The sequence below is a fragment of the Phodopus roborovskii genome, unplaced genomic scaffold, assembly GCF_943737965.1.
Source record: "Phodopus roborovskii unplaced genomic scaffold, PHOROB, whole genome shotgun sequence".
NCBI lineage: Eukaryota > Metazoa > Chordata > Mammalia > Rodentia > Cricetidae > Phodopus > Phodopus roborovskii.
Window position 1 is genome coordinate 4,254,722 of NW_026125506.1, and position 12,921 is coordinate 4,267,642.

General features: G+C 49.5%; 1 protein-coding gene across 1 annotated transcript; it reads left to right on the plus strand.

The window, feature by feature from the left end:
- Window positions 1–188: 188 nt before the first annotated feature.
- On the plus strand, window positions 189–9,645 carry LOC127215976 (2'-5'-oligoadenylate synthase-like protein 2). Its single transcript, XM_051176485.1, has 6 exons — window positions 189–578; window positions 2,299–2,587; window positions 3,679–3,854; window positions 6,343–6,584; window positions 7,736–7,877; window positions 8,325–9,645. The coding sequence occupies exons 1-6, from the start codon at window positions 381–383 to the stop codon at window positions 8,796–8,798; spliced, it is 1,521 nt and encodes a 506-aa protein (XP_051032442.1). The 5' UTR covers window positions 189–380; the 3' UTR covers window positions 8,799–9,645.
- The last annotated feature ends 3,276 nt before the right edge of the window (window positions 9,646–12,921 follow it).

A 12,921-nucleotide genomic window follows, 5' to 3' on the forward strand; every position in this document is an offset into this window, starting at 1 on the left:
AAAAGGGTTTGCCTTTGCCAGATCACCAGGGCAGACGCGATTATCTGGCCAATCGCTGCCACTGGACCGACCGCTGAAAAGACACATTCAGTGTGCACAAAGAGCCTGCCCGGGTGGGGCACTGCTCCTTCCAGACTGGAGGAAGGGAACTTGTTGCCCCTGCAGATTCACTTTCAATTCTCGGGAAAGCCTGGTTTCGGTTTCCAGACTGGCTGGCTGCAGAGCTGAGAAGCAGAGCGTTCGTTGCCTGGAGACACCTTCTTTCAGTCTGTCTATCCCTCGCTCATCTTCCCCAGCGTTTATTTGGAGAAAGGCTGAAAACTTCTCCCCGAGCAAAAGCACCGAGAATTCACTCCAAGGGACGGGGTGATCGCGCAGAGATGGATCTAACCCCTGACCTGTACCAGACCCCTGGGGACAGTCTGGAGCACTTTGTGCAGCACAGCCTTCAGCCCCAGAGGGACTGGAAAGAGAAAGGGAAGGACGCCTGGGGGAGAGTTGAGAGGTTCTTTCGGGACCAATGTTTCCGGGATGAGCTGCTTCTGGACCAAGAAGTCAAGGTGCTTAAAGTGGTGAAGGTGAGCACAAAGGGTCCTGGGTTCAAATCCCATCTCTGTCCTGTGGGATCTGTGACCTTGGGAGATGGGCCACTTCACCCCTCTGAGCCCCCACGCTCCTCCTCTTATTGGGTTTATTATAAGCAGTGAGTGGATAGGACATAGAAAACGCTTTTGTACATAAAATTAGTCTTGCAAAGGTGAAGGACAGCTGGGTGTGGTAGTAAGAATTTGGGATTCTGATCTCCGGATGGACCATAATCACCAGTTTCCATAAAATGTGTGCCTTTGCTTCTTGTTTAAGAAATACTACTTTACCTCTGAAGCCATGAAGGAAGCCCGTTGATCTCCTAAGTTAGTGCCAGTGGCCATGTCAGAAACTACCTAGCAAAAACAGTCCTTGGTGAGCTCAATGGGACTCCAGGGGTACCCGGGTAAGAAATTCAGCATCTACTTAGAAACTGTCTTTTCTGCCGGAAAAGTACAAACTTAAAACACATCCCCTTCGATCAAGATTTGTCTGGATCAGAAATCTGGGTGTCCTTCATTTTCCTAAAATGAAAGACATCTTACCTTAACTGGAGTACATCAGACTTTATCCGGGAACCCTGAGTCACACTTGGGCCACAGAGATAAGAACTGGAGAGAAGGGACCTCAACAGTTGACACCAAAGATTAGGGAGAGCTGTTAGCAAAATGTGTTTCAAGAAAGAAAGTGAAGCTCCTCCTACACTGGCCTCAATGGCTACAACTCACCCGTTTGTATTCCGGCCCCCCAGACCTCTGACTCCACCCCACCCAGGAGCCGGCAGCTCCCAGGTCTACAGCTCCATCAGCCTCTCTTTGCTCTGGGTCCTGAAAAACAAACAAACAAACAAACAAACAACAACAACAACAATAGGAAGTCCAGAGCTGGATGTGGCAGCTCCCACCTGTAACCCCAGCACCCACAACGTTGAAGCAGGAGGATTGCCAGTTTAAGGCTGTCAAGTCTGGGCTGTGTAGCAAGTTCCAGGCTAGTCTTGGCCACCTGGTGAGGCACTGTCTAGAGGGAGAAGGAGATGCTGAGACTCACGGCCTCTCATCTTGTTTGTTTTGAAACACAGCACTGTGTTTCATTATGGCATACCATTTTTCAAACAGCAATTGGTTTGGGGTTGAGGATGTAGCTCTGAGGTTGATATGTTGTTACCCTACTATTGTGGCTCACACCCACCTGTAACTCTAGTTCCAGAGGACCCACACCCCTCTCTGGCCTCTGGGGACAATAGCACACATGTGATGCACAAACATACACACAGGCAAAAACCCACACATACGAGGAGTGTTTGTTTTTCTTTCTTTCTTTTCTTTTTTTTTTTCTAAGTTTAAGGTTTCAGAACATTTGGATTTCTCAATTTGAGACTAGGGATGCTGAGCCTACACTGCCCACAGCAAGGTCCCTTTCATGATGGGGACTGATGGCTTCTCTTTTGTGTGTGGTTTTTCAAGACAGGGTTTCTCTGCTTAACTTTGCCTGTCCTGGAACTTATTCTGTAGACCTGGGTGGCCTTAAACTCATGTACATCCACAGGCCTCTGCCTCCTGAGCGCTGGGATCAAAGGCATGAGCCACCGCCTCCAGCCCAACTGCTCCTTTTAAGGGTTTTATAGGGAGCTTACTGCCGATGCCTTGGACTTACCTCTCAACCTAAAAGCACCAAATCTCAGGATAGGTCACTTTAGTGCTGTCCCCTCCACAGGGGGGCTCCTCAGGAAAGGGGACAACGTTGAACCACAGATCTGACCAGGACATGACTCTGTTCCTGAGCTGCTTCTCCAGTTTCAGACATCAGGCGACATACAGAGAATTCATCATCAAGTTCATTGAAGCAAAGCTGCTTCACTGCAGGAAAAGCCTGGCCTACAATATCACTGTGGTTCACCACAGAGCAGGGAACAGGACCCCTCGCTCCCTGACCTTAGAGATCCAGCCCAGGAAGAATGACGACGTTATTTGGATGGATGTCCTGCCGGCTTACGATGCTTTGGGTAAATCCAGTATTGGGTCAGCCTCAGAGAAATGGTTCTAGGGTCTCCTCTTTCTGGGCGAAGCTACAGAAAGTAGAGACCACTGGAGTTTGCTCTTTAGCGGGGAGGTGAGCCTAGGGACATGTAGTGCCTGCACTACAATCTGCTATACTAATCAGGCGAAGGCCTAGAGATTGAAATAAGAGACAAACCAGCAAGTCATTCAATGAACAGGAATGCCGAATGCCGTTTACTGAGAGGAAGGAGCGGGCTTATACCCTGACTCACAGCACAACAGAAAACAGCAGGGTCAAGGGTCCAAGTTTTCAGGCTTAGCTCCTGCACAGCAGATGTGTGTTAGCAAAGCAGGAAGAGTACAGGAACAACTCCAGGGGGCAGGATGTTCCAGACAAGGGCTTCAGGCTTGCTCAAGGTGCCTGGGGGGGGGTCCATGCTGGCCCCTACAGGAACATACTGTGAAGATGTGTCCCCCTCCATAAATGCCTGGGTCCCCATGTCCCAGTGTTGCATGGGGAACAAATTCAAATTCATCGAAATGAATTCCTACCCACCCTCTGGAAAACACCCGGTCAAACAACCATCCCAAGGCCTTTAGAGTCAACCAGAACTGGATTGGAGTCATCTGTGAAACAAGGCTCTTGCATCTTCACATTTTATAACTTGTATTACCTTGGGCCCACAACTTAGCGCTACCAGGCTGAGCCCACTAACTCGGTGCTCATGATAACGTTGAGGAGAGTCATGGGAACTGACAATACTTGCCCACATTTGAGTTATAAAAGTGGCAATTTCCCATGGTTGCCTTTGAATTTACCTCCTTTATGGAGCTGATGTGAGGATTCCAGACCCCTGTACCCAGGGAGCAGAGGCAGGAGGATCATAAGCCTGATAGCAGCCTGGAATCCACAGAGACCCAGTCAAGAGAGGACAGGAGGGAGGGGAAGGGGAGGGAAGGGGGGAGGGATGAAAGGAGATGAAGGGAGGGAGGGAGGGGTAATGGAGGGGAGGGAGGGGAGGGAGAGAGGGAAGTTTTTCTAGCTTCCCCATCTCAGAAGTTAGAGTTTCCTGACCAGATAACTTTCTCCTCCCAGGATCCTTTTCCCGAGACTCGAAACCAGACCCAGAAATCTACGAAGATCTGATACTGACTAAGGGCAACCCCGGGGAGTTCTCGCCGAGCTTCACAGAGTTGCAGAGACATTTTGTAAAAAGCCGCCCAGTTAAACTGAAGAACCTCCTCCGACTGGTGAAGTTCTGGTACAAGCAGGTGAGGGCTGGGAGAAGAGAGAGAGGGGTGGGCACAGCCGGTCAGGGCTGGGGAGGTAGCTCGTTGCCAGGAAGCTTGCTTGGGATGCATAAGGACCTGGGTTTGTCCTCAGCACCAAGAGCGATGTTGTGGGGGAGGAGAAAAGCCATGAGAGGCAGACTACAGAGTGAAACCGGGCAGACGGAGTCTACTCATGACCCACAGTGCACTGGACATGGACAGTGTCAGAGCCAGGCATCACTGTGCTCACAGTGTCTGTGTCCTGCTTAGCGACTCCTGCTTCCCGTGACAGCTTCCCCAAGGGCAACCGAGCGCTGACTGCTGAGGACGAGCAGGCATGCCGCATTTTGATAAGAGCAATAGCAAACATAAAGATACCAGTAGGAAGTCCTGTGCCCCTGACCCAGGCTGTGCGTGCCACATGATTTCCCTGTTCGGTCTTCCTGGCTGATTCCTAGCGGCTGCAGCACCACCCTCCTTTTGGAGATGAGAACCCGGAGCTGAAAGGTTGAAGGCAGAGCCGAGGCAGTGCTTGACTCCAGAATCTGTGCCCTTGAGTGGCGACAGGGACTGTCCTTTATAACAGTGTTTCTTTCTGGTTATGTGACTATTGCGAAGGTCTCATCATAAAGAAAAAAATGTGGACAAATGCAAAAGGAAGAAAGTGAACTTCACAAGTGGTCGGTCCCAGGGTGAGCCGGCAACAATGGTGTGGCTGGATTTTCATGTTTCGCTTCTGTCTGTGTCCACACAGCTCACGCTCAGGCAATTGGGCACCTGGAATCTTGCCGTGCCACTGTGGGTTTTGGCCCACCCTTTAAACAAACACACCCGCTGTTGACCTTTGGCATCGAATGTGACAGCATTGTCCTGTTATGTCATTTGCACACTTTACTTTGTTATTTCCTCGTCAGCTGTAAGACCTCATGAGCTGGAGGTATTTGCCGTTTTTCCTAAATGTGACAGACATGTTTTCATGGATACACACACCACTCCCCTACTGGCCCTCCCGAGGCCAGCTTTGAGAATGTAATGGGCTGGAGAGATGGTGCAGCACTTAAGAGCATGTATAGCTCACAACTACCAAACTCCAGCTACAGGGGATCCAATGCCCCCTTCTGGCCTCCAAAGGCACTGCATCAAGTGCACACACCTGATCACAGACACACATTTACACATAATTGACAGAAATCCATGGCAGCCAGGCAGGCTGTGCATACCTGCAGCCCCAACAGGTAGGAGACCGAGGCAGAAGAATTGCAAGCTTCGGGCTAGCCTGGGCTACACAGAAGGACCCTGTCTGGAAAATAAAAGTCCTGGATTTTAAATAGAGACTACTGCTGTCTTACTCAATGGACGTGGTATCAGATTGTCTTCTAAACACATGCCATTAAATCCACGGATTAGTGCAGCTCTCTGCTCTCATCAGTCAGGGTTCCTTCCTCCCCCTCTGCCCCCACCCCCCCCCAGGACACAGTGGCTATCACGGACTCACAGAGAACAAGTGACAGGTGGAGTAGCCAGCCCCACGCGGGACATCCGTGTCATCCTGTGTACAAGGCTAAAGAAACCCTGTGCATGAGGAGACAGGAGGAGCCTGAGCCGGAGGTCGCAGGGGTGACTGTGAAATAGTGTCCTCTGGACAGGACAGACAGACTCCCTGTGCTTGGGCGCTCACCGCGGTGTTAGCCCTCTGCCTGATACCAGAGCAAGATGCCAGTCAGCATCCCAGCGTCAACGGGAGAGAGCAGACAGCCGCTGGCTGTCGATGGCAGCTGGGAGAGGGACGGTCAGTTTTCTCCTCAGAGGTCCGGCTGCTGGATGACCCCACATCCACGGACATAAGGCAGCTCCAGATGGACGCCATGGGTTACTAAAAAAAAAAGAAGAAGAGGATGAGGAGGAAGATATTGGAGGGGTGAGAAGGTGCGGGCGGTGAAGATGGATATGATCAAAATACATCGTGTACAGGTATGGAATTCCCCAAGGATGTACAAATGAATAAAATCAATTAAAAAACTGCCGTAAATGTCTTAATTATTTTAGGAGAAATTAAACACTTGATGAGATTCTTTCCTTTCATTCATCTTATTCCATTTTGAGCTGTCTGTACGTTCCAGATTTTTCCAGTTACTTCCTGCATTTGCTGTATCACATTGCCTTCTCCGTTCTAACTGAAAAAACGTGGATTGATACACACAGACGGTCCACAGGAGACTCCAGACCAAAAGTCCACCCAGGTCCCACCGCTTCATGACTCTGTCACATAAAACAACAGAGGGACCCGAAAATTCTTAAAGCATCAAAAACATATTCTCTTTCTCTCCCTCCTTCCCTCCCTCCCTCCCTCCCTCCCCCTCCCTCCCTCCCCCCTCCTTCCCCTTCCCTCCCTCCCTCCCTCTCCCTCCCTCCCTCTCTCGCTCACTTGCTGGCTTGCTCCTTCCCTCCCCCACCCTTCCTTCTGTTTATACCCCTCCCCTCTCTCCAGTACCTGAGAAGCAAGTATAGAAGAGCAGCATTGCCCCCAAAATATTCTCTGGAGCTACTGACCATCTATGCCTGGGAAATGGGTACAGAGAGCAACAACAACTTCAGTTTGGACAAAGGGTTTGTAGCCTTGATGGAACTCCTCAGAGACTACCAAGACATCTGCGTATTCTGGACCAAGTACTACAATTTCCAAAATGAAGTCGTCAGAAACTTCCTCAAACAACAGCTGAAGGGAAGCCGGTGAGTTCATTAACCCCATTACGTAAGACTTTAAGGGATGGAATCCCTGAGTGAAGCAGCTAGCAGCTTGGAAGAATAAGAGACTCAAGGGACTTTTGCAATTGAAAGCATTCAAGTGTGACCAAGGTCTCTTTCCGTGTGAGCTGGTCAACCCCGCCCGCCCCTGGGCTTTACTCTAAGTTCAGGTTTATCCCTTTGAGGTTGTAGTGGTTCTAGCCTCCTCTAGTACACACCTACTTTCCAGTACAAGAAAGGGTATGTCAGGCAAGATTCAGAGATGCAGTCTCACGAGCTTCCTTAGGCTCCATTCCTAATCAAGGGCTTTATTTGAGGCTTCGCTTCTACCCAAAGGTGCATAAAGCCCTGCTCCAGAATCCTGAAGAATATTCTCTGTTGGCCATGGTTTCAAATGAGTGAGTTAATAAGAAGTACATAGTTGGGCGTTGGTGGCGCACGCCTTTAATCCCAGCACTTGAGAGGCAGAGATAGGTGGATCGCTGTGAGTTTAAAGCCTGCCTGTTCTACAGAGTGAGTTCCAGGACAGGTTCCAAAGCAACATGGAGAAACCCTTTCTCAAAAACAAAAATGAAAAGAAGTATATAGAGATCAGAAGTAAAAGGAAAAAAAATAGCAAGTAGATGATAGAGAGGAGAATATCATCACAGCGGATGCTCACAGATCCAGTAGAGACGACGGGAGTAGCCTGAGTGGGAGAGCAAACGAAAGCAACAGCATCAAACCACTTAGGACGCCCTGCAGATGTCAGCCAGGGAAATGGAGGGGGTGTCGGGTTCCCTGCAGATGAGCTTTCCATGTGTGAGCCACAGCTGGGCTTCCAGCGTTTCCCCCCACTCTAGCATGGGGTTAACAACAGTAGCCCCTGGGTCCAGCCGTTCTCAAGGTCCAGTTCCCATGGTTCCCCTTCCCCCTTACAGGGCGGCAGGTGGGAGGGACTGCAGGGCCCAGGACAAAGAAAGAGTCTTGGAAGAACACTTTGAGTTGCACGTTTAGTGGGGGCTGTGGCTCCAGAGCCAGCTTCTAGTGAGCTTAAACGTCACACAGCAATTTACCGTTATAACGTGCTTTACGATTCCACAGACATGAGTGCCAGAGGCGAGGCCAGCATCCTGACCATAACATTCTCTCCCCAGGCCCATCATCCTAGACCCAGCTGACCCCACCAACAACTTAGGGAGTAGAGACGGATGGGACCTGGTGGCCAGAGAAGCTTCCTACTGCCTGCAGCAGAGCTGTTGCTGGACTGGAGACCCCAGAGGGGGCTGGAATGTACCGGTACAGTGTAGTCTCATATTCAGATCTCATAGCAGCTCTTCCCCCAGCACCTGTAAGTGCCAGGGCAGGCAACACAGTTAGGTACGGTAGCCTGAATCTCACCTATAGACGGCTAGCCATTCCCCAGGCTTCCATAGTCACTACGCTGGAGTGTGCCCACGGTGGGTGGAGATTCTGCATTGTTCCACACAGGAAGTGTATCAGTTAGAGTCCAGTTGTTGCTGTGCTTTGGGTAAATGGAGGGACACAGTGTGGCACCCTAAGCCAAGGGAAGCCAAGGGCAGCCAAGCAGCTCTCCTGATGCCTTATGTATTGTATTTACTCAGCATCCCCCAGTTTGTCTCAGTAGGTGGTAAATCCTACCAGGATCTAGAAGGGAGAAACTCTGTCGACAATAGACTGTTCTTTCCACACAGATGCCCTTTTTCTGTCTTACCTCTCTTGTAGGCAGCAAGGGACGTCCATGTGACCGTGAAACAAACAGGGAGAGAACCCTGGAGGCTCTGGGTAGACCCCTATAGTCCCATCAGGGAGATGAAGGCACAGATCAAAAGTACAAATGGCACCTTCGGGGAGCTACGCATCTCCTTCCAGGATCCACAGGGGGACAGGCAGCTGCTCAGCAGCCACAAGACGCTATCGGATTATGGGATATTCTCTAAGGTGACTGTCCAGGTGCTGGAGACCTTTTTTCCTGAGATCCAAGTCTTTGTGAAGGACTCCAGTGGCCAGAGCAAGCCTTACGCCATCCACCCTGACGCTACCATCTACAAACTGAAGGAGAAGATTGAAGATGCTGGAGGACCTTACAGGGAGAATCAGATGCTGATGTCGGGGAATAAGAAGCTGAAAAACAGTTGCAGCCTTGCAAAGCTACAGATAAAAGACTGTGACACCATCCAGGTCATCAGGTTGACCTAGTTGTAGTCTGCCTAGTGCATGGTGTCAACACTTAACGCCTTCCTGCCTCATCCCTTTACCCAGACACTGCGTTCACTTTCACTCTGTAGCCTAAATATCAACATCTCCTTCTCTTGCTTAAAACCCTGTGTTTCCCCACACATACATACAGAATGAAGTCCGAGCTTTTTTGCTTAATAGCCAGTCTAATCAAGCCGAGCCCTACTTCCTTCTGCATCCCCACCCAAAACTCGCACCGAATGCCGAGTCACACGCCCCCATCACTTTGAGTCAGCTATCCTTACCCCTTGACCCGTGCTTTCACGCTTCCAGACTCGGACTTGTAAGGTACTGGATCTCAAAGTGCAGACCTCAGACTGACAAACTCACCGTTACTCCAGGGACCTCTCAAAAAAGAAAACTAACTGGAATCACATAGCCCAGCGAGGCGACAGTCAGTGCCAGGACAAGCCCTCCAAGTTGTTCTGATGCATGCTCAAGTTTGCAAGCAACTGCTGTATAGCCCTTGCAGCTGGCCAGGTCATCTCCATGCAGCTGGCCAGGTCATCTCCATGCAGCTGGCCAGGTCATCTCCATGCAGCTGGCCAGGTCATCTCCATGCAGCTGGCCAGGTCATCTCCATGCAGCTGGCCAGGTCATTGTGTGCTTGGACTCTCTCTCTTTGTCCATAGTAGCCTTGGGAGAGGAGGTGGGGTGTTAATCATGTTTTGTTAGCTCTATCTAGAACAATGAGACTTGATTTTTCTTGAATGCCTTATACCTTGACCCTTGTGGTCTGGAATGGTACCAATCCAGTGTAAATGTTTGACATGTGCCTGCTGAATAAATAAATGAACTAAAGAACGGCGCTGAATCGTTCAATATTTTTTCTTTCTTTCTTTCTTTCTTTTCTTTTTTTTGAGACAGGGTTTCTCTGTGGCTTTGGAACTCAACTCTGTAGACCAGGCTGGTCTCGAACTCACAGAGATCCACCTGCCTCTGCCTCCTGAGTGCTGGGATTAAAAAGCGTTCATCACCAACACCTGGCTATCTGATGCCATTTTAGAGTCCATGTAGTTTGAGGTGGACTTCTCTAAGGAAGTCATTCTCTAAGGATGCTCCCAAGTGACCTTTACAAACCCCATACTGGTGGGTAGACATGGTCTCCCTCTGTCTAGACCCACTAGGACCAAAAGTGATGAGGGTAGATCCCATCCACTGGCTGTCCTTAGCCTGGCACGTATTTCAATCTTGGAAAGTAGGGCCCGGTACAGTAGCTTCCAGTACAGTAGTCAGGATTGAAAGAAGCTAAACAGTCAAGAACAGATCCACCCTTGCTTAGATACAGACAGAAAACCATTCCCCCACAGAACAGAGCCACGCACAGCAAGAGACGAGGCAGAGGCAGACAGATCTCTGAGTTCGAGGCCAGCCTGGTCTACAGAGTCAGTTCCAAGACAGCCAGGGCTGTTATACAGAGAAACCCTGTGTCAAAAACAAACAAACAAACCAAAGTCACTGCAAAAAGATGGATTTCCCATTGAGAGACAGGGCAAGAATGCTAAAATCAAGTCCCTCCTTCCATGCCCCTCTATCTGGGCTACCACATTTTGGGTGGGTCTTCCATATTCAAATGACCTGATCAGTAATAATAACAGTCCCTCACGAGAGTGCCCAGTGGCTTGCCTTTCGGTTGATTCTAGATTGTCTGGCTGAGAACTAAACACATCCACCCTGGGTTCCTTTAGGGTACAGGTGACAGAAGCCTAAACAAATATAGTCTGAGCTAAACTAACTCAAGTTCAGGTGATGGCTCACACCTGTGACTCCAGGACTCAGGAGTCTGAGGCAGGAATATTACAGTTCAGCTAGAGTCTACAGGGGGCCCCTGCACAGTTTGGGAAGCCCTATTCCTGCCTGCCTGTCTGTCTGTCTGTCTTTCCACACCCCTCCAGCTCAGAGAATCTCTGAACAGAGGAAAGGAGCCAAAGCCCAGCTCGGCATTTTTTTTCAGCTGCTGAAACTTCCTCCCCTGTGACCACGAGTCCCCCTCGTCTCCCTCAGCTTTTGACCATACTTGGACACAAACCCAGCTTGTGATGGACACATCATCGCCCCTCACCTACAACCTATAAAACTTTCCTGCCCTTGCCTGGGAGCTCCACTTCTCTGGCCTCGATCTCTGGGACTGCAGAACCTGCCCAGGAGGTGCTTTTGCAGTCAAGCTCGAGCTTGACTGAATCCTTGTCCCTTTTAAAACTTTCAACCGCCATCCAAAGTCTTAGTGGTGAAATGATTGATGTCGCTTGGCCCTCAGGCATTTGGTCAAGGTGGACAGAGACCTGAGCACTTTTGGTGTGAATAAATTATGTCACTAGAAACACGGTGGATGTTTAGTCTTAGTCTGTGTTGACTAAGTGCTTCTAAGATGTGGTAATAAGGTATGACTTAAGAACTAGGTGCTGGGCTGGAGCGATGGCTCAGCAGTTAAAAGCACTGGCTGCTCTTCCAGAGGGCCAGGGTTCAATTCCCAGCACCCACATGGCAGCTCATAACTGCCTGTAACTCCAGTTCCAGGGGATCTGACACCTTTACATATATGCAGGCAAAACGCAAATGCACATGGCATAAAAATAATTTAAAAAAAAAAAACCACTAGGTGCTGAGGATAGACCAGATGAGGGATGGGGGGAGGGCTAGCTGACACTAAGGATGTCTGAAAAGCTGTATAGATGCCTGCTGTTTCATATGCTCATATACATCCACATAAAGTTTTTAAACTAGCATTATCCTACATGGGGAATAACCCTCTTCACAGAAGGTATACGTTGCCTAGGATAATGCCCATCCAGTTGTCAGTCGGGGGCACCCTGGAGACCTCCAAACAATGTAGGCTATTGCCATTGCTCTTCATGCTTCACCAGAACTCAGCAAGACATCATTGCTTGCTGGGTGTGATGGTACACTCCCTTAATCTCAGCACCCAGGATGCACAGGCAAAAACCTGTGAGTTTTCAGACAACCTGGTCTATAGAGTGAATTCCAGACCATATAGGGGTACGTACTGAGGGCCTATGTTAAAAAAAAAAAAAAAAGTTCTATTTTGGTCACAGGACTTGGGAAAGTCAACATCATGAAGCTCCCCTTGGTGGCTAGCTTTCATAGTACAGGAAGGTGCAATGCCAGCTGCTGAGGGTAAGTCATTAGAAATCTTACACACCTGTATAGCCTGCAAGGTCCAGTAACGACCACCTAGCACGATATGCTCATGGGTGTGATGGTGGATTGAGTGTGATAGGGGTGTGCTTCTTGGTTGCATTTAAGGTCTGTTCCATGGGAGAAAACACATGCCCAGTAAACTGTAAACCTAGCCCAGAATCCATAACTGGGGATCTCAGAGGTCTCAAGGGTGAACCTAGTATGATATTCCTAACAAACTCTAAATTCAGATCTCAGAAAGACAGGGCCTACGCAGATGAAAAAGTACAAAAAGGATAAATAAATTCATATCTCTGTACCCAGACCTTGCCAGAGAATTTACGTTATGAAGTGGTTATGCACAAATTCCCCGGTGGCTAAAGGACTGAGAATAAGTGTGTGTGGCATAAGTTCCTCGACACGGTCCAGGAGCCATCAAAGAAACGGAGACAGAGGTCAGAGAAGAGCATCTTTTGGTCGTGACAGGACCAATGCTCTTGTGAAATCACAGAAGCAGAAGCAGTGGCCGCCTGGGCAAGACCTGAACAAAATCAAGCCTGTTGCAGAACATCATTTACAGTGTGCTGCGTCTGTTTATGCTGTGGAACACGTGTTCTCTGTTGCGTTGGTTGACTCTGTGAGGCTGTGATCCTTTGCCTGTCTAAAACTCCTGATGGTCTAATAAAGAGCTGAACGGCCAATAGCGAGGCAGGAGAAAGGACAGGCGGGGCTGGCAGGTGGAGAATGAATAGGAGAAAGAGGAGCAAGAGAAGGAGAGGTGGACGCCAGGGGCCAGTTCCCCAGCTCAACAGCCAGCCGTGGAGTCAGAGCGACAGTAAGATATACAGAAATAAGAAACAGAAAAATCCCAGAGGCAAAAGGCAGATGGGATCATTTAAGTTAAGTTAAGGAAAAGCTGGCTAGAAACAAGCCAAGCTAAGGCCGG

What these genes read in the sequence shown, in the direction of transcription:
- LOC127215976 (XM_051176485.1), top strand. Translation starts at nt 381, where the DNA reads ATGGATCTAACCCCTGACCTGTACCAGACCCCTGGGGACAGTCTGGAG. An exon ending in GCCGGCTTACGATGCTTTGG is followed by an intron (nt 2,588 to 3,678) that starts GTAAATCCAGTA and finishes TTCTCCTCCCAG; the next exon opens with GATCCTTTTCCCGAGACTCG. An exon ending in CAACAGCTGAAGGGAAGCCG is followed by an intron (nt 6,585 to 7,735) that starts GTGAGTTCATTA and finishes TTCTCTCCCCAG; the next exon opens with GCCCATCATCCTAGACCCAG.